This window comes from Geotrypetes seraphini, chromosome 2, assembly GCF_902459505.1.
Source record: "Geotrypetes seraphini chromosome 2, aGeoSer1.1, whole genome shotgun sequence".
In the NCBI taxonomy this organism is placed as follows: domain Eukaryota; kingdom Metazoa; phylum Chordata; class Amphibia; order Gymnophiona; family Dermophiidae; genus Geotrypetes; species Geotrypetes seraphini.
This window is the reverse complement of record NC_047085.1, coordinates 386,077,105-386,099,021: the sequence shown is the minus strand read 5'-3', so window position 1 is coordinate 386,099,021 and position 21,917 is coordinate 386,077,105. Positions and strand designations below refer to the sequence as shown.

Sequence of the window (21,917 nt, the reverse complement as noted above, 5' to 3'; positions counted from 1 at the left end):
GGTGAGCAGACTCTACAGGCAGAGGGTGATAATTGGCCTGGAATCTGTGAGTATCAGGGGAAGTGCTGCAGGGGATGGGGAAGCAATCCCAGGGGGTGCTGCAGGGGGGTGGGAAAGCAATCCCAGAAAACAGGAATGCCTGGAGCCAAGGAGAGCAGAGCTTGTGGTCAATAGGGAGTCACAAACTGAAGAGTTAAACTACTAAGGAAATGAAGTCTCACTTGTAGAGCCACGTAAGAAGTGGGAATCAGTGAAGGGATGGGTGAGCTAAACCTGCCTCAAACAGCAACTGGTTAGGGGAAAGTACATTAGAATTTATTGGGGAATGAAGGGAAATAGAAGTCTGGGCCATGGGAAAATAAGAAACAGAACAGGTTAAAAAAAGATTTCAGAAGTGGAGCAGGAAGAGAGCTATTAAACTCCCTGCTCCCAAATATAAAACATCAAATTATGACTGTGCAAAAGGAGTAAAAAATAAAAGGTGCAGAGGGAGTTTTGAGGGAGGGAAAGAGGACAAGGAGGAGCAAGGAAGAAAATTAATTAGGGGAAAATGAAAAAAATTGAAGGAAAAAAGTGTGGTGTAGACGATGGGCTGAAAGACTGGTTCAAGAAAAGTGCTGTAGAAGGCCTGAAGAGAGAGAGAGAGATAGAGAGATCATGGTGCTGACAAACTGTGAGGGGGAGGAGAGCGTGGTAGGACCCTAACTTTTGATTTGTCCACATTATCTGCTCTGCTCTTGACATTTAGATATGAGCCAGCCATTCACTACCAGACAGATGTATGTTGGTTTTCTTTGCTGGGTGAGGGGAAATTTGTTAAGCACCACATGAATTACCAAGCTTCCAAGGGCCAGGAAAAAAGCACATGGAGGTGGCCATAGGATGGACAAGCCTGATTTAGAGGAAAGGCTTGTGTGATTAGCAACTGCTGTTTCTTAAGTACTTTAGAATATTAGGTGGCATCTACAGAAACATCAATTAAGCCTTCAGGGCCAGTGGCATAGCGACGGTAAGTTGCACTAGGGGCAGTGGTGCCCCTCTCCCACCCTCTGCCCCCTGCTCCTTCCCGACCCCCCCCCCCCCCCTGCTGCACCTACATACCCTTTCCCTTCCCCTCGTACCTTTTAAATTTTCCAGGCAAGAGCAACAGCATGAACTTTCTGCCCGCATCTTGTCAGCTATCCCTCTGACATCATTTCCTAGGCGCAGGGCCTGGAAGTGACATCAGAGAGAGGTGACACTGAAGCGGGCAGCAAGTTCATAATGCTGATCCCGCAGGAAAAATTAAAGAGGTATGAGGGAAGGGGTGCATGGCGGGGGGTGGGAAGGAGGGATGCCTGCACCCTTTACAAAGACCACGCCAAGGGCCTCCCCCCGTGCACCACTCTTACTAAGCCAATGTTTAGGACCTTAACACCCTGCTCTGAGAGAAATAGTTAATCCTTTCACTTAAGAGGTGCATGCATTTTAATGTTGTTTTAATATACTTTTTTGTAATTACTAGCTTCATTAAATTGTATGAAAAGTTTAACTCACAAAAAAGTGCACAAGGCTTAATATATTTTATCACTTTGGCCGCTCTGTAAGATACAAATTATTACATTGCTATTAGAACTTGCCACTGTCCATGAGGATTATTTAATGTCACTTTTTTAGAAAGGGTTCTGAAGAGATCCAAACATGGATCCAACAAAGGAAATCTTGCTATTGAAATTCTTTGACAGTATGAATAAGCTGATGGATAAAAGATATCAGTTAATATAGTGTATCTTCATTTCAGAATATACTTGATAAAATACCTTCAGGGGAGGCTCCTGAGGAAATTTAAAAGTCATAAGTGAGAGTATCTTATCTATTGATTAGGATAGGAAGGAAAGGGTTAGTTTTCTCAGTGGTGAGTAGTGAAGTGCCCTAGAGATCTATATTGGACCCAGTTTTGTGTAAAATAAGTTTATGTTTAGTGTAAAGTTTGTTATACCACCTCATGCAGCGTGCGGGTAAGGGCGATTAACAAATTTGAAAAGAACACCAGAGGAATTAATAGGCAAGATAAAAGCAAACACACCAACAGGGAGAACAAATAAAATTATGACTTGCTATATGTGCTCTAGAATTCAAACCTCAGTTGCCAAGTTTTAGAAACAATTGGGGAGGGGGTGTAATTACACAGTTTTGGATCCAAAAAATAAAAAGCAGAGGTTCTGGTTGATTTGTAAAGAGCTTGTCTAGGATTAGGGAGGGTCAAGCGGTGGGAATCTAATATCTAAGAGCCCAGGAAGGGGATTGTAAGAGTAGTCAAATATGATGGCTGTCCTACATTATGTGATAAGTTTTATGGGTTAGACAAAGGATTTTAAAAGGGAAATAGTAGTGAACTGGTAGCCAGTATAGATGAATGAACATAGATGAGTTGGTCAAATCTATGAGCACAGTAGAGAAATCTAGTATTCTGGAGTGTCTGAAAATGTTTTAGCTGTTGAATTGAATTGCAATAATCCAGTCAACATATTAGAAGGGTATGAGTGAGGGTGTGGAAGGAATCAAAATCAAGAAAACTACTTATATGACGCAGTCTGCGCATGGCAGAAAAGCCAAGATTGAGCACATGGGAAATAAGAGATTGAAAAGTCAGTTGAAAATCTAGGATGACTGTCAGTTAATGGAAGGAGGTATCTGTAGGAATTGGGAGATTAAAGAGACTTGAGATAATCAATGGTTGAAGTAGGAGATGAGTCATCCAACAAGCTAATGTTTTCTCAGGATGAGGAACAAATTGGTGTGCTCTTTCAACCAAGAGACAAGAGTGTTAAGGTCAATAGAGCACTAAAAAAATAACAACATATCATAAGCATATAAAGGTTTTAATATTATGGGAGTGAATGATATATATTAAAAAGAATGGGGAGAGGATGGAACCATGTGGAATCTCACAGGTAATGGGATGTACTGATGAGTCCGAAGACTGGAAGCTAACAGTAAAAACATAATCAGCTTAGTCAGAGATAATATCAGCAGTGAGTGGTTAACCAGGTCAAAAGAGGCCAATAGATCAAAGGCAATCTCACTAGAAACAAGAATAGCGCTATCATGCAGACGAAATCTAGCCTTACTAGGAGAAAGGACTAACGTCTGGTCAATATGGACTGAGAGTTGTTCAAAGATCACTTTTTATAAATAATTTGGATAAAAAACAGAGGTTAGATACAGACATGGGGGCAAATTTTTCCCCGTCCCCTTGGGAACTCATTTTCCCACCCTGTCCCCGCAAATTATTTTCCTGTCCCTGCCCCATTCCTGTAAGCTCTGTCCTCATCTGCACAAGACTCAAACTCTTTAAAATCATGTGTTCGAGGCTTGTGCGGTTAAGGCAGAGCTTACAGGAATGGGACAGCAACAAAACTCGTGGAGACAGGATGGGGAAATTGAGTTCCTGCGGGGACGGAGACAAATTTATCCCCGTGTCATTCTCTAGTTAGATATATGCATCAGTAATCTGGAAAAGGGATCAACAAATAATCAAATTTGCAGATAGTAATTTATTTCCAGTAGTTAAAATATAAGAAGATTCCTTCTCATTTTAGAACTTGGTCCCTAAATTCACAAACAGATTACACATGCAAATTTATAGAATACTAGCATTTATACAGGTATATGCTTGTATACTTAAGCATATAAGTGCTAGCTGAGCACTCAGTACTATTCTAACAATGATGTGTGTAACTAATGCAAGGAGACATTCACAGGGGTGGAGCATAGATGATACCAATATTCACACACGTAACTCACAGAATATTGCAAGTTACAAGCTAAAGTGCCACATTTAAGCATACCCACTTATGCCTGCCATTGACATGGTGTAAGTGGACATGCAAAAATGTAGACACTTTGATGCTGATTTACATGAGTATTCTATAACAGAATCATGGTGCCCAGATGCCTTTATAGAATTAGTGCTCAGTGTGCGGTATCTAGATGCCTAAATTGTGGTGCTCAGTTACAGAATTGCTCCCATTGTGTGAAGTTATGAGAAGACCTTGCAAAACTGGGGAACTGGGCATCAAACTGGCAGGTCAAATTTAATGCGGACAGGTGCAAAGGGAAGCACAAGGGGGAAAAAATAATCCCCTTTATATGTATGCAATACTGGGTCTTGAAACCCTCAGAGAAAGAACATGGTAGTCAGTGGTGATTTTGTATAGGGTCAAGCCTGGTGGCCAACACAGAACTTCTTTGGCTCACTCACTACCTGGGTCAAGGGAGCAGGAGATATCATCAGCGAATCATCAGACCATGACAACAGGAATTAACATTAGCAGTTTGCAAGGGTTGAAAAGAAAGATGAGGGAACCATTTCAGCAATTCACTGGGTAGAATAAGAGGAAGAGGAGTCAGTAGTCTGCTTGAATGGAAGTAAAGGAGTGCCTTCTAAGCAGTGAATGAATCATGGTGAGCTCCACCTCTGACCACAGAAAAAGAAATGGAGAAGAGTTTGGTGTTGATGTGTTCTCACCTTGTCATGCTCTCTTCCTGCCCCAAACCAACCAGGTACATTTTTTCTGCAAATTGCTCTTGGTTAAAGTCATAGGGGACAATATATTGACATCTTCAACTCAGTATGCAGTGGCCATCAAAAAGCAAATAGGGATTACTCAGAAGAGAATAAGAACAAGACTATCACAATATATCTAAAAAAAAAAACCTTCTATGGTGCAACCACACCTTAATTATAATGTATAATCTAGATCAGTGATTCCCAACCCTGTCCTGGAGGAACACCAGGCCAATCGGGTTTTCAGGCTAGCCCTAATGAATATGCATGAGAGAGATTTGCATATGATGGAAGTGATAGGCATGCAAATTTGCTTCATGCATATTCATTAGGGCTAGCCTGAAAACCCAATTGGCCTGGTGTTCCTCCAGGACAGGGTTGGGAACCACTGATCTAGATTAGTGGTTCCCAACCCTGTCCTGGAGGACAACCAGGCCAGTCGGGTTTTTGGGATAGCCCTAATGAATATGCATGAGAGAGATTTGCATATAATGGAGGTGACAGGCATGCAAATCTGCTCCATGACTATTCATTAGGGCTATCCCAAAAACCAGACTGGCCTGGTGGTCTTCCAGGACAGGGTTGGGAACTACTGATCTAGATTGTCCCATCTCAAAAAATGGGCAGGCTTATAAAATGCAAGGGAGGAGTCTTTTCAACCAATGATCAAGTCTTTATTTGATGGTCCCAACAAGGATCCAAGTTTCAGCGTATCGATAAACACCTTCCTCAGTGGTAGGGTTACCAGAAGTCCGGATTTCCCTGGACATGTCCTCCTTTTGAGGACGTGTCCAGGGGTCCGTACGGCTTTTCAAAACCCAGCACTTTGTCCGGGTTTTGAAAAGCCTCCTCTCAATCCTGTTAGGCAGAAGGCAATCCACACATACAGATGCCATGCGATGATGTCACGTGCACGCTTGGTGCGTCTGACATCATCACGTGGCATTCGCGCATGCACGGCTTGCCTCCTGCCCAACCAAAGCAGGCAGCAGGGGGTGGAGCTAGGGTGGGACTGGGGTGGAGATGGGCGGGCCTGGAGAGGCGGGCCTAGAGTGTCCGGATTTTACAATTGTAAAATCTGGCAACCCTACTCAGGGGACACTTTGATTGAGCAAGCTGAGTGTAATCCACTTGTACAGTTAAACAGCGGCGCTTAGAGCAGTGCAAAATGAAAGAGAGGAGATATAATTGAGATGTATAAAAACATGAATGGTGTGGAACAGGTTAATAAAGAATGGTTATAACTTTTTCAAAGAGTAGAAGAAACTGAGAATACTTCGTGAATCCAACTGGTAGCAAATGTAAAACAAATTTGAAAAGTTTTGGGGGGGTTTTCAGTTGTACAATTAAGCTATGGAATTTGTTGCTGGAGGATATAGTCTAGGCTTGAAGAACAGATGATTTAAAAATGATTTGGACAAATTTCTAAAGAACAAGTCCATCAATGGTTATTAGCAAGGCAAATTTGGGGATCACCATCCCCTACTTCACAGATTGAACAACATGGCAGAGATCACCTTATTAGGCCCTGTTGGTTACCTTAATGACCCACACTGAGAACAGTTGGAGATAGAGTGCTAAGCTGGATGGATCATTTTCTGACCTACCTTCGCATGTTATATTTATGGCTTTCTTGGGCATTTCTAGCAGTCTTTCAAACAGTACCTGCTCAAGTTCATGATGCAGCCTCAAAAAAGTAAAGGTATTAAGATAGGACCAGAGCTAATCTTACTGGACAGGCCCAGAACTGAGCCTTTCCTTCTGCCACTGAAATAAGATGCTACCTCATCTTATGAACCTTCCAGACTTTTGATGACCCTTCTGTGCATGCATGTCAGAGATGAAACTGCAGCAGTTAAAACAATGTCTGAGTTGACAAGATGATCATGTTTAGGCTAGAGACCTTGTGACAAAATGTAACTGGGGTGTAAGTAATACTTCAGAAAATTATGATTTAAAACTGAAGTATGGAATGTTTTTGGACAAAAGTGTTTAAGTCTATACACTGGAGTCAATCTACCATTTTAAGAGTAGGAAGACAATAACTTCCTTTTCTTCCAATATCAAGACTGTAAACCATCTTCTCAAGTTCTCCCATGCACTTCCACATTCAATTCAAGGTTTTACTAACCTACAAGTACCTTCATTCTGTGGCTCCCTATTATTCTGTTTTATTGCTCTCAGACTTCCTCATTTCTTTCTCCTATCTCTTCCTTTAACTCTTATGTTTGCTCTTCTCACACCTCCTGTACAGTTGTCAACTGGATCCAGTCCTGCATTTATCTCACTCCATGCACAGATTGTAGTTCTGATTTCTCCATTGCATGCCATAAGAAAAGCAAGCCTGTAAGTCTCTGCATGCCATGGAGCAAACCCAGGACTGGATCAGCCCTCATGTGTGTATCTGGATCCAGCTGGCAACTATAAGCTGCTAGTGACTCCCTTCATACAGTGCACCTCAAAAGGCACAGATGCTCTCCTCATGAGGGGCACATAATAAGCCTTCAATAAGCTGAAAAAGGTCCAAAATGTGAAAAACATATATTATAGAGGAGATACAGCATAAGACAAATGGCCAAAAACAAATACAGCAGGATAAGTGCAGAAGCCTTGCATGTAGCAGCCAGAATTTCCAAATCACAAAAATCATTTCCAAATTTTTACTGACTCACTGAAGAAGAGGCAAGGGGAAGATCAATAGCCCCAGAAGTGATCTATAGGGAATGTTGGGTCTTTCCCTGTTGTGCAGTAAATCAGTGGAAGTTTCATTAATACTGCCATGGGTGATTCTCTTCCTAAAGGAGTCTAATAAATCCTAATTAAATATTTTATTTATTTATTTCATTTTTTTATATACCACCATTCTGTGGTGCAATAAAAGAAGTTACTCATAAAATAATTTTAGCAGATTTTTCTTTTGTTTGGACTCCAGCTGCTCTCTTGCTGCATCTTGAAGGCTGATGCAGTTCTCCTTAAGCACAGCACCATGCTGGCCATCTCTAGCCCATCTGATAAGCAGTTGCAGCACATGGGCCTCAGTGATTCCTGAGAAATATGCTTTAAGCTGCTCCCCCCCCCCCATGACTCTCCTTGCAAAGCACTTCATGGGCCAGCACTAACTCTCCTGACGGGGTACATGACACAGATTGCCATAACCCTCATTCCCACAGTCACCCTTACAGAGTGGCAGGAACTTCAGTGTGGCTCAGAGGCAAATAAGTGAGTCAGAAACACCAATTCAAATCTGGCATGTGCTCAGATAACATGACAAATCTTTTGTACATTCATACGTTTAGATAAGGGGTGTCCAATGTCGGTCCTCGAGGGCCGCAATCCAGTCGGGTTTTCAGGATTTCCCCAATGAATATGCATGAGATTTATTGGGGAAATCCTGAAAATCCGACTGGACTGCGGCCCTCGAGGACCGACATTGAACACCCCTGGTTTAGATAGTGTAAACATTGTACCTTTTATTTGTTTTCCTTTTGTTGGTATTTTTGATCTAACCCCATCTGCCTTTGATTGAGTTACCCCTTAAGTGGTCTGACTTTGTAAACTGCTTAGATAGTCTGCCTTGATTAGCAGTATATCAAAATAAACTGTACTTAAATTGATAACTGCCTCTGGATTTCCCTGACTAGCAGATCCAGTCCTGGGTTTAGCCCATTCCATACAGACTTGTAGGTTTGCTTGTGCTGGAGCAGTGGTTCTTAAACTTTTCCCCCAACCAGATAGATTTTTCAAGATATCCCAAATAAATATGCAAGAGAGAAATTTGCTTGCCTACTATTACTACTATTTATTATTTCTAAAGCGCTGAAAGGTATACGCAGCGCTGTACATTTAACATACAATAGACGGTCCCTGCTCAGAAGAGCTTACAATCTAATTTAGACAGGATATTTCAGGGGTGGGGAGATTATGGTAGAGGAAATGATACAGTGAGTGGAAGTTAGGAGTTGAAAACAGACTCAAAAAAGTGGGCTTTTAGCTTGGATTTGAATGCTTCAAGGGAGGGAACATAATGTATTGACACATACGTACTACCTACTTGATAGGCAAATCTCACTCATGCATATTCATTAAGGATATCCTGAAAACCCCAATGGCTAGGGGTCCCCCAGGACAGGTTAAGAACCATTGTGCTGGAGAATATAAGTATATTCACATGGTAAACTAAACTCAGGACCTGATCATACTGTCAGGCAAATCTGGAACAGCTGGCAATCCAAATTATAGAGATGCATTTAGCCACTTAATACCAGAACCTTGTCCCTTAGCTCAAATCAGGAGGAATTTGGGGTCAAGGTTCCTTTGAGCTGGGTTTATCATGCTAGAAAATCCATGAAGGAAAATAAAATGCTATAAACACTTACAAAACTCCTGCGGTCTCTGAGGAAAGGTGGTGGTGGAAACAATGGCGGGGGTGGAGGAGTTAGGAAGCAGCAACTGTGTTTCTTCTGCTGGAAGGAAGGAAACACTGTCCAAGATAAAGAGGGATTAGCCAGGGGGTTACACAGTCACATTACACACTGCAGTGTAGAGTTTCAATAAAGCCCCAATGAAGGAAAAAAAAACCCCAATTAATTACAAAAGAAATGCTTTTGATGAAGTCGGGTTACCATATGGCTCCAGAAAAAGGAGGATGGATTGAGTCATCCGAGTTTTACTTCTAGTGCTTTCCTCCTTTTTCTGGAGCCATATGATAACCCTTCCTTTAGTGGACAGATATCTCCTGTTAAACCTCTAATGTTTTGAACATTGACTTGAACATGCAGGCCAATTGTTTTGAAAGTGTAAGAATTAAAATAAAATAGATTGGTAGTCCCACTGATATAGATACTGAGACAGGACCACACTGCAGTGGAAGGGAGGTAATAAAACTCAGATTTGTTAATGTGATTGTGAATTTTAACTATCATCCAGGTCTATGTGTTCCTATTAGGGTTTTCAGACTGACATTTCCCCTTCCCCACAAATCCACCACCTCACAGGTAAAGGTTGGTAAGGATGCTACTGTGTGAAGGAATATAACTAGTTGAGGCCACCTCATATCAAGCCGCTTTTTTATTGCTGGCCACTGTGGTAAAAGCTCCGACGCTCATTTGAGCACTGGAGCTTTTACCACAGCGACTCACAATTAAAAAAAAAAACCTTTACACAGCTTGATAAAGGGGGGCTTTAATAAGCAATCTCAGGTTTTAGGCATCGCTACAGAACTACTGGGATCAAGTCACCGAGGACACAAAAAGGAATAGGAGGCACAACAGGGAGCAAAATGTTGGCATTCCTCTGTCCTATTTATGATTGTCATTCGTGAGAACAGTCTTTTCATTGATCTTTACTTCATATGTTTGACTCGTCCACTTCATGCCACTTCTCACTCTTGTAACCTTCATGTCTCTTTCGTCTCAACTTTCTCTCAGCCTCTTTTCCCAATTGTACAAAGATACACTCACATCTCTTTCGGCTCCTTTTTCTTCTGCATCTTGTGTCATCTCTGCCACATCATGTCTCCTCACAGGCCGTTCACCCATTATAGCCCACGTTCTCTCCCCGAGTTCCTTTTGTTCTCACAGCCTGTTTCTTTTCTATTCAGTTACACTCCTAGTTGCTGTCCTGTCACTAAGCCTCTCTTCAGACACTTCCAGGTCTTTATAATAACATTCCCTTTCCCAACCAATAACCCCTTACAATTCATTTTACCCCTTCCTAGCTCTCTCTACAGTTCCACTAGTGTCTGTCTTGATCATCCAGCCCTTCTTCCCCTTATAGCTTCTTTCTGTTACTTCTATACTTTCACAATAGCATTGTATCTTCCAGGTGATTATCCATTCCTACTCCTTGCCAGTAACCCTTTTCAATCTCCTTCATCCTTTCCTAGCTCCTCAATCCCTGCCCCACAGCTGCACGCTCAGCCTCTGTCAACATTACCCAGTCTTTGTCCCATACAGCTCCTTTCTGCCTCTTTCAGTCCTTCACAGCAGAATTCTCTCTCCTTATCAGTAATTCCTTTCAATCCCATTCACATCTTCCCAGACTTCTCTATTCCTCTCAGCACCACTCCCAGTGCATGTTCCCATCACCCAGTCCATCTCCTCCTCATATCTCCTTTCTCTTACTTCCAGCCTTTCACAGCAGAATTCTCTCTCCTAAGCCATAACCCCTTTCAATTCACTAACCCCTTCCTATTCCTCCTCATAACTCCATTCCTAGGGTTACCATATGGCTCCATAAAAAGGAGGACGGTTTGAGACATCTGGGTTTTACTTCCATTGCTTTCAGTCGAAGTAAAACCCGGATGTCTCAATCATCCTCCTTTTCCTGGAGCCATATGGTAACCCATCTAGGCTTTATTCCCATTGAAAGCAAAGGAAGTAAAATCTGAATGTCTCAATCCATCCTTCTTTTTATGGAGCCATATGGTAACCCTACATTCCTAGCGCATGGCCCCATCACCCAGCTTCTTTCCCCAAACAGCTGCCTTCTGCCACTTTGAAACTACATTCTATCTCCTAGCCAGTAACACCTTTCAAATCCCTTCACCCAATCCTAACCCCTCTATTCCTCTCCTAGTAATTCTCTGTCCTTTTTACCTTAATTGCTACACATAGGGCTCCTTTTACTAAGCTGCGGCTGATATTTATGTGCAGAATAAAAGTCTCAGAAGTATACTGGCATTTTCTTCTTTTTTTTATTCTTTTTAGACACCTGTACTTTATTGCTCTTACCTCTTGTCTGTGTTTTAAAGTTGCAGACACTTGTCCTGGTTGCAGGCAACAGAAAACTGAAGTATGCAAATCTCAAAGAGGGCATGCAATCTTCTCAATTAACCCTTCTACCCTGACCCAGTCCTGATGAAAATTTCTAGCACGCGCATGTCGAAAACCACCATTTCTTTCTGCACATAACAGCAGAATACTTAATGATCTTATTACCATTCATTTTAATTTTAATGCAATGTGCGTCCATGTCTAGCACAAGACTTAACACCCAGAAATGTGCGTAAATCCTACAATAACCATGCAGCTGGGCTTGCAGTAGCATAGCTCTCTGCATCAATCCCCGAGAGCTTGTAAGCACATTTTAGAAGAAGAATTTCCTACACAGGAATATCTGATGTCACTATAAGCTTTGGATTCTTGCCCAGAAATAGCTAAGAAGAAAAAAAATTAAAAATTTAAATTGAATCAGGTTGGGCAGACTGGATGGACCATTCGGGTCTTTATCTGCCGTCATCTACTATGTTACTATGGCCCATGCTCTAGTGCCAGAAACAACCCACCCACCAAAATTTAGTGCAAATGATATTTAAATGTATACAAATAGATGTTAACGAGGGTCATCAGATATTCTCTCTCAAACTCAAGAGAACAGTGCAGAAAACAATGCTGCCTTTGATGCTGGAAACCTACTGACAGGTCGGAGCTGACTGTAAGGGTGCTTGAAGGGAAGGTTTTCACTCTAAAATCCACTGGTTTTGATCAATTTCACAAGTGCAAGGAATTTCGTACAAGGCTAAGCGCTGGTACTGAGCCAGATGAGACAGCAGGGGCAAAGCCAGAAGACTAGGCAACAATAAAAATCCTGCTGCCAGGAAAATTACTACTACTTAGTAATTTCTATAGTGGCGCTAGACGTATGTAGCACTGTACATTTTTTCAATGGATCTTTGCAGGGGAGGGAGAGGATTTAATAAGTGCAGTGATAATAATAATAATAACAACTTTATTCTTCTATACCACCATAATCTTGCGACGTCTAGGCAGTTTACAACTGAAGAAAGCTGGACAAAAGAAAATAGTGTATGGGCTCCCTGCTCCTCAGTTTGCCTGGGCATGTGCACAAGAGCTGTGCTTACCATGCATGCAGAGAGTATGTATAGTATGGGACTCTGAAATGCAAATGATGAGTGTGAGACAGGGACTTAGTCACAGGTGACTTTCACATCAGGTCCACCCAGCAATGGTAGGGATCCCCAAACCCTGACAGCTGAAGACACTGGCAGCCCTCCAAAGTTGCAAACCCTAGCTGAAAACCATGGCACCCCACAGTTTTCATGCATAATTAGTTCATGCACAAGAATTAAGCATGTGCAGAGTGTCAGCATCAATGGTGCCGACTACTGTGGTTTTCAAAAGGGGTTCATAACTGGGGCTGCTGATCTCTTCAGTTTTGGGGGCTAAGGTATTTCATTTAAAAGTTTGTGCAGAGGGAGAGGCAGATGGTACCAGGGGGGTGGAATGGGGAGAGAAAATGTGTGCTCACTCAATCTACCCGTTGGCTCACTCAAAAACTTACTTCTGGCTATGCCACTAATTTGAGAAAGAAAGGGAATAAAGAAGTGAATGTAAGGAAAACCACTGCAGATTTAGATCATGATAAGGGTTGGCATGCATGTTATAAATGAGATTATATTTTCACACATCAACTCCCACTGAGATTAACAATTATCTTTGATGCATTGTGCCAAGTTTGTGAAATTGTGTGATTGAGTATAAATGAGATTATAGGTATTGGATTATGATAAATGGTTTTTAAAAAGTGAGCATCATGATCCTGGAATGCAAGTATAATAAAGATCTGCCAAAAATAGCACTTGTATAGGAAATTTTAATCAGGGTTTAAAAATAGGGAGCATTTGTAATGCTAGCTGTTGGAATGAAAGGGTTTGTCTCTTCTTATTTCTCTTTAAGCCTAAAAAAATTTTAAAATCTGACAAAATATCTCTCATTAGAAGTAATGGAACTACACGCCTGTTCCAGTATTTTAATCTGAACTTGTACCAGCCTCATGAAGGAGCAAATGCATCTGGATCTGAGGGCTGCCTGAAATGAAAAAAAAATGTGTATGTACAATATATTTGGGTGAATTGGTTTTCTGGGCACCCCTGTTGGTCAAGTGGAGGGTGTTAATAGACAGCCAGATATTCAAAAGCACTTCTTACTTGTGTAGCCCTGGGATAATGATATGCATTAAAGAAAATAGAAGGGGTGCATACATTCCCACCCCAACCCCCCAACCCCCAAAGATGAGAAGCTTTAAAATCATCAATGCTGTGCATGTTCTTACATCTAGGGCTGCCTGCTACTGTTTGAAGATGTGATTGTTAGCTATCTTATCTGCAGTTTCCATAGGGATAGTAGAGTCAACAGGAGTTCACTGAAGGGAAAAGACTTGCTGGCACCAGGAGTAGGGTTACCAGATTTCCTCATAAAAAAAAAAAAAGAGGACAAGTGGCCCCACCCCATTCTGAGACCATTCACACCCTGTTCTGCCCCCCAGCTTAGCCCAGCCCTGCCCCCACACAAACTTCATCTCTTCTTCCCTGAGGGCCTCCAAGCAAGCGATGATGTTGCACGCATGCATGCGATGTCATCACTTTGCATCCACGCATGCTCAGAGGCTCTCCAGACGCAGTCCCCAGCTCGAGGCTTTCCAAAACCCAGACAAACTACAGGGTTTTGGAAATCTGTCTAGGCACCTGAACAGTCCTCTAAAAAAGGGGACATGTCCAGGTTTTCCCAGACATCTGGTAACCCTAACCAGGAGACCACTAGAAACCCAGCAGGTGGGTTCCAGGAGTTTCTGGAAGCCATGAGAGGGAAAAGCCATCCCCTGAAGGGAGAAGGGCTAGTTGAAGGTAGCCCTACCTCCTCAAGAGATGTAAGGGCTTGAGAAAGGGCAGCAAATTTGTCTTTTGTTGAGAGCACACCAACTGACCAGTGCAACCTGACTGTGAATAACTTGGGTCTCTGGAAAATAAAAGGATTATAACATCATCCTTTTGGAGATAGGAGAAATGTACATAGTTGGACTGTGTCCTACAAGAAACTGTTCACTTTTAAAAAGAGTAAATTTGGATTTTGATTGGACTTTGCATCCTGGTGTGGTCTGCATTATAGAAGTCTGATGCATGCTTGCTGTGGGACTCCAGCTGATAAGTTGGTCTCAGCTCTGATCCTAACAAATAAAATAACTTTGTGTATGTACCCTTACCAGCATCCAGGAGAAACAGGGGGTTACATCTGGATAAGTGCTGAAGCCAGGGCTAGTCATTGATTATCAGCACTATTATCCAGTTAATACCACTAAAAATCATTGCATATATACACCGCAGTGCTACCCAGAAAACACTGGAGTAGAAAGGGAGGGGAGTTGGAAATTCTCTGGTTAATGGTGATATTCAATGCTACTATCTGAATAATTATCCCAACAATTTAGGACAAAAAAAAACAGTGTCCTAATTTGCACGATAGTTATCTGGAGTAACGAATGTCAGTGTGACTGTTACCCACAGGAACAGGGCAAAAAAAGATTGGTAACTGCGGGTACGGGGACAAGGCCATTCACCACCCCATGGAGTGGTGAATGGCCTTGTCCTCACAGTAAAGTATCTGCTGCATGTTGCCTCCCTTCCCACCCCTTGCTTGCGGTTATGATCACCCAGTCCAGCAGCCCCCTCCCTCACAATTGCCGCAGTCTGGACATCTCTTCCCCTTGTCAGGCTATCTCCCTCCCTTCCCCTCACTTTTGCTTTTCAGAGTTTTCTCTCTCCGAGCAGCACAGCCACCATAGCCTTCTTACACGTCGCACGCAACTGCCCTGAAACTGCTCCTTTGACACGAGCCGCCCAGGCGGAAACAGGAAGTAGAGTCAGAGGAGCAGTTTCAGGGCAGTCAGATGCGACCTGTGAAAAGGCTATGGCATCTGGGCTACTCAGAGAGAAAACCTCAATTCTAAAAAGCGCCCACGAAAGTGATGGGAAGGGAGGGAGATGGCCCAACAAGGGGAAGAGGTAGAGTGGCGCCAAAGAGGAGGGGAGAAAGGAACAGATGCCAAAGGGAAATGGGGAGAAGAGAGGAGGGAGCAGATGCCACATGGAAGTGGGGAGGAGAGAGAGAGGGGAGCATACACAGAAGGGAAGTGGAGTGAGAGGGAGGAGCAGATGCTGGATGGGAGGGGAGAGAGGGGAACAGACACTGAAGGGAAATGGAGAGGAGAGAGAGAGGATGGAAGGAGGGGATAAAGAAAAAAGGGTACATGCTGGAGTGGAGGAAGAGGAAAGGGTTAGTGAGATACTGGAAGGGGTGAGGGAAAGAGGTGGCAAGCTGTAGGTAGACACAATGAAAGGGAAATTGAGGACTGGAAAGTAAGAAAGTAGACAAGAGGTAGAAAACAAATTGGGAAGGAAGAGTAGAAAAGAAAAGGAAAGGGAGAGGAGAGAGATATACCAGAGCATTGGGGTAGGAGGATCTGAAGGGAGGAAAGGAGGAGAGATATGCTAAAAACCACCTGGGAAGGGATTGAGAGATGGAAGGGAAGAAGACAGAGATTGCAGACTATGGGGGGCCATAACAACTCCACACTCTTATTGCATAAAAATTTTCAAAGAAAAACAGATACCAGAATCCACAGAGAAAGAAACAAAAACAAGAGAAAAATAAGTGATAAAGAGGACCGGAAGGGTATCAGACAGCCCGGCACACAAGAATAGAGTGCTGGGAGCGATTCCTCATGTACCCCACGGAACCTCCACCACCTAATTATATATTATATATTCTTTTCAAACTTATAATAAGTTTTGATTGGCTGCATTGTTCATTTCTTTGATGCTTATTATGGCTGTTTAGATTGCTGTATTGTATGTCAAGTAAACATTACTTAGCTTTAACTTTCAGCTTAAAGATCATTCCCCTGAACGCCAACGCGTTTCGATGTCCTTTATCAAGGCGACATGGGGAGCTGAAAATCAAAGAACAAACCATTATATTCACAAAAATGAGAACTCATATCTAATTCAGGTACCCCCCTCATCAAAACCTTCGATTACTTACATTTGAGTTTGAACATACACTGTATACCACCAACCGGCTGCAAACGCACGCCGGGGCAGACTCGCTCTGGGATTTAAATACCTCCCACCTGGACAGCTCATCCGGGGAACACCCTCCTAACCCAAGAGCTTTCTTAAAGGGCCCCTACCTCAACACACTACCTAAAAAACAGGCCAGCCTATAGATCAGCTTGAGCTAACCAATCGGACGTTTCATTCAACCCCTTAGGGGACATTCAATCTAACACAAACATCCAACGGAGTTCACAGCGATTGAGCCTCCGGACGATTGAGCCTTTAGATCACAACATCAAATTCACGGCCACTATAAATCACAGGGAGATCCCATTTTTGGACATTTTGATTATGAAGGGGGCTACACATCTACAGACCTCATTGTATAGAAAACAGACTGACCGTAATAGTTTCTTACGGTTTCATAGCTTCCATCCGGAGAGCCTCAAAAGAAGTTTGCCTATTAGTCAGTTCTTGAGGCTGAGAAGGATTTGTCACTCTCTAGATGAGTTCCGCAGCCATGCCGAGCACATGAAAATAAGATTTTATCATCGTGGTTATCCGTATGCCACTGTTAAACAGGCGTACAAAAGAGCTAAACACGCCCATAGAGAGTGGTTGCTGCAAGATGTGGCTAGAGAGGAGCAGTCCCAGGACGCGGTAGCCTTCGTACAGGAGTTTTCCACCCTTGCCCACCGGGTCGCAGACATTGTGAAAAAACATTGGCACATCCCTAAATTGGTCATCCCTACACTTGAGGAATCCCCATTGTGTTCTTACCGTAGAAGAAGGAATTTGGGGGAGTTGCTCAATCATTACAAGCTTCAGGATAGTGCCCCTAGGGTTAGGGGTAATCATCTCCCCTGTGGGTCATGCCAGTGGTGTGAGTTCACCATCTCGGGGGAGTATTGGACCCATCCCAGTACGGGGGTTAAGTACCAGACAAAGCATAATACTACCTGTATGTCAGAAAATGTAATATATGTGATACAATGTCCCTGTCCCATGCTGTATGTGGGCAGAACTACTCGCCCCATACGGATCCGTTTAACAGAGCACAAATCGAGAGTAAATACTCACACAGAATCGTCTCCGTTGGTCCGTCATTGGATTAGGCATGGGCACACGTTAAAAGACCTTAAATGGAGGGTGTTGGACCGGATTACAGTGGGGTGGGAGGGAGGTAACACTGTCCGGAGGCTCAATCGCTGTGAACTCCGTTGGATGTTTGTGTTAGATTCAATGTCCCCTAAGGGGTTGAATGAAACGTCCGATTGGTTAGCTCAAGCTGATCTCTAGGCTGGCCTGTTTTTTAGGTAGTGTGTTGAGGTAGGGGCCCTTTAAGAAAGCTCTTGGGTTAGGAGGGTGTTCCCCGGATGAGCTGTCCAGGTGGGAGGTATTTAAATCCCAGAGCGAGTCTGCCCCGGCGTGCGTTTGCAGCCGGTTGGTGGTATACAGTGTATGTTCAAACTCAAATGTAAGTAATCGAAGGTTTTGATGAGGGGGGTACCTGAATTAGATATGAGTTCTCATTTTTGTGAATATAATGGTTTGTTCTTTGATTTTCAGCTCCCCATGTCGCCTTGATAAAGGACATCGAAACGCGTTGGCGTTCAGGGGAATGATCTTTAAGCTGAAAGTTAAAGCTAAGTAATGTTTACTTGACATACAATACAGCAATCTAAACAGCCATAATAAGCATCAAAGAAATGAACAATGCAGCCAATCAAAACTTATTATAAGTTTGAAAAGAATATATAATATATAATTAGGTGGTGGAGGTTCCATGGGGTACATGAGGAATCGCTCCCAGCACTCTATTCTTGTGTGCCGGGCTGTCTGATACCCTTCCGGTCCTCTTTATCACTTATTTTTCTCTTGTTTTTGTTTCTTTCTCTGTAGACTATGGGGGGAGCAGAGGGAAGAAGATGGGTGCCAGACCAATGGGGGGAGGGAGAGATGGAAGGGAGAGGTACAGTTTCTGGTAGAGGCACAGTTTCTGGTAGAGGCATAGAAATAGAGCAGATGCCATATGGAAAAGGCAGAAAGAAGGCAGATAGTGGATGGAAAGAAGAGAATGATGAGAAGATGAGGAAAGCAGAAACCAGACAACAAAGATAGAAAAAAAAATTATATTTATTTTCTTTTTTTGCTTTAGGATAAAGTAGCATTGTAGCTTTGTTGATAAATGGTTATAAACAAAGCCCTGCCAGCTGAAGGTCTCTTCCTCTAGTTTAACAGCCAGAACTTTGATTTATAAAATGACAATTGTACAGAATTTTGTTTCTTTTTTTTACTTTAATAAAATAAGCTCAGTATAAAACTATTCGAGGCTTGTGTGGATGGGATCAGATGGTTTGCGGGAATGGGGACTGAGCTCACGGGATCGGGGCAGAGACAGGAACTGAGCTCGCAGGGATGGGGCCTGAGCTGACAGGGCAGGGACAGGAACCGAGTTTGCAGGGACAGGGCAGAGCTGGGGCAAATTTTTTTCCCATGTCATTCTCTAATCTGGAGAGCAGCCCCAATATTACCAATATATAGTTAATTCCAATAGCCAGGTCTTCTACATTTAAGTTTAACAGCTAATATCCTCAGATGCAAGCAAAGGCTGAACACAGAGTTCTTTAACATTGGGGCTATTTGCCAGGTGAGAATTTTTAGCATATTTATCAATGATATGGAGATAAGAATAACTAGTGAGATAATTCAATTTGCTGTTGTTAAATTGCAAGAGGATTGTGAAAAACTGCAAGAGAACCTTGTAAAACTGGAAGACTGGGCATCAAAATGGCAAATGATGTTTAATAAGAGCAAGAACAAAGTGAAGCACGTGGGAAAAAGTAACCTGAACTATAGCTACATGATGCTGGGTTCTATGTTAGGAATCACTGCCCAGGAAAAGGATCTGGGTGTCATTGTTGAGGATATGTTGAAACCCTCAGCTCTATGTGCAGCAGTGGCTAATAAAGCAAATAGATTGTTAGGAAGTATCAGGAAAAGAATGGAAAACAAAGATGAAAATGTTATAATGCTCTTGTATCACTCTATGATATGGCCACACCTTGAATTCTGGTCGCCGTATCTCAAAAAAGATTTAGGGAATTAGAAAAGGTACAGAGAAGGGCGATGAAAATGATAAAAGGAATGGGATGACTTCCCTATGAGGAAAGGCTAAAGCAGCTAGGGCTTTTCAGCTTGGAGAAGAGATGGCTCAGGGGTGATAGAGGTCTAAAAAAATACTGAGTGGAAAGGATAGATGTGAATCTCTTGTTTACTCTTTCCAAAAATACTAGGACTATGGGGCATGCAATGAAGCTACTAAATAGTAGATTTAAAACAAACTCATAACCTTTTGGAGAAAATGCTTAATACCATTTTGTTTACGGTCAAGGAGCAGAAACTAATTTAAGTAACTACTAGCAGATTTTGATCATTTCAGCAAAAAACTCAATTAGAAAAGTTCCTAGGAGCAAAAATTGGTGAAGTCAGAGGAGGTAAAGATCAGGGATGTTCTGAAGTTGGACGGGTCTTTGTTGGTACTAGCCGTTCCTGAAAGTACAGTTGCTGTTGGCTCCGGTGCCTCAAAGAGAGCTCTTCTGCAGACAAACCAAGGGACAAGGATACTTTGCTGAGAGTTTGTTAACTTTAGAGTTAGAATTGTAGACCTTTTCAACGATGTTACATACTGCAGCAAATTGAAGTGGTATTGTTAAAAATTAATTAAGGCCTAAAGGATGGGTCATGTTAAATATATTTGATTTTACTTTGAAGGAAAGAGATAAAGGTTAATAGAAATGGATTCATTATAGAGTATAGTACTAAAATGGTAATTCTAAAAATATAAATGAAATATTATATTTATATTATCTTAAATAAGACTTGAAAATTATTACTTTACTAATATTAAGAAGGGATGTAAAAGAAATTCTAATGTAATTTTAGTATTTAAAATGTAATTTTAATGTACAAATGTCTAAACTAAATTGAATTCATGAAGATTTTTATATAAAAGCTTGGTATTTAATCAATAAAGGAAATAAAGGGTTTAAAATATATAGTTTGATTAATTTTTAATAGTAAAGGAGGAATAGTTAAATAAGATGCTTATGGGAGGGAAAGGGTTGCCTGGTCTGAGCATATGTCTTTAAGTTATCGTAATATAAGGAGGGGGAGGATAAGGGTAGGCATAGGGAAGGGTTTTGGTATCATAGGAATATAATTTTTAAGAAATTAAGAGGGGGGAGGAATGTTCTATATAGTAAATTGAAGGGAAGAAGTTATGTGCATGAAAATAATAATATATTAAAGTATCTGTTAAAGTTCAAATGTGCTGGAAATAAATATATGAATGGAACTTAAATTACTTTCGATAAATGTAAATGGCCTCAACCATCCAATAAAAAGAAAGAAAGCACTTTTATTCTTAAAACAACAAAATATTGATATATGTTACATCCAGGAGACTCATTTATCAGCTTTAGAGTCTCAAAAACTTAAAGGAGATTGGGTGAAACATTGCTTTTATGCCCCAGCTATAAAGAAAAAAAGCAGGTGTTGCAATATTGGTGAATAAGAGATGTAATGCTACGTTCAAATTAATTGCTGCTGATCCTTCAGGAAGGTGGATGCATGTAGACATGAATCTGGGAAATACTACAATGGCGTTATTCAATGTATATGCACCTAATTCAAACCAAATTGAATTTTTCAAATCTCTACAACAATTATTGTTACCACTGACTGCTTCTAATCTAGTTGCAGCAGGGGATTTTAATGCTGTTATAGATCCTCTAATGGATAAAAAACCAAGCAGAATTATGAAATCATTAGGTTTGGATAATTTGGTTCAAAATTGTGATTTGAAATATGGCGAATATTTCATTTTAATGATCGGGAATTTTCATTTTGCTCCCATGTTCACAAATCATTTTCAAGAATAGACTATATATTTGTTTCAAATACATTAGTTCAGCAAATAACACAAGCCTCCATTGATCCAATTATTATATCTAATCATGGTGGGGTGTGGATTAAAATTAAAGTAGGTGACCAGGAGGCTAGAAGGTCTGTATGGAGATTCGATAATGCAATGCTTGTAGAACCAAATTTTATTGAGGAAATTCAGTTAAAAATAAATGATTACTTTCAAATAAATAATGCGGAAGATATCTCAGTAGAAACGTTATGGGATGCTTTTAAGGCTACCATTAGAGGTCAAATTATTTCTTTTTCGGCGTATATAAAAAAAAAAAATTAAGTCAATTCTTCAGGTTAGAAAAATAAATTAAGAGATTGGAATCAAAATTAATTGATAAATGGGAATATTCTACATTACATGATCTTTTGAAAGCTAAAGGGAAATATAATGAGTTATCTTCTAAATTGATAAGAAAAGATTTATTTTCTCAACAGGCATTGTATTATGGGAATTCAAATAAGGTGGGAAGATTATTGGCAAACTATCTAAAAACAAAAAAAAAAAAAAAATAGTGGCGATAAAGGATGAAAGAGGGG

The 21,917-nt window shown here is 41.5% G+C and overlaps 1 protein-coding gene across 1 annotated transcript in view; it reads right to left on the bottom strand.

Moving 5' to 3' along the window:
* COLQ (collagen like tail subunit of asymmetric acetylcholinesterase) overlaps nucleotides 1–21,917 on the bottom strand; it is a 157,854-nt gene that overhangs the window by 99,998 nt on the left and 35,939 nt on the right. The window contains exon 2 of the mRNA XM_033930733.1: nucleotides 8,926–9,029. Coding sequence (XP_033786624.1) covers nucleotides 8,926–9,029 — 104 coding nt within the window. The remainder of the gene's footprint in view (nucleotides 1–8,925; nucleotides 9,030–21,917) is intronic.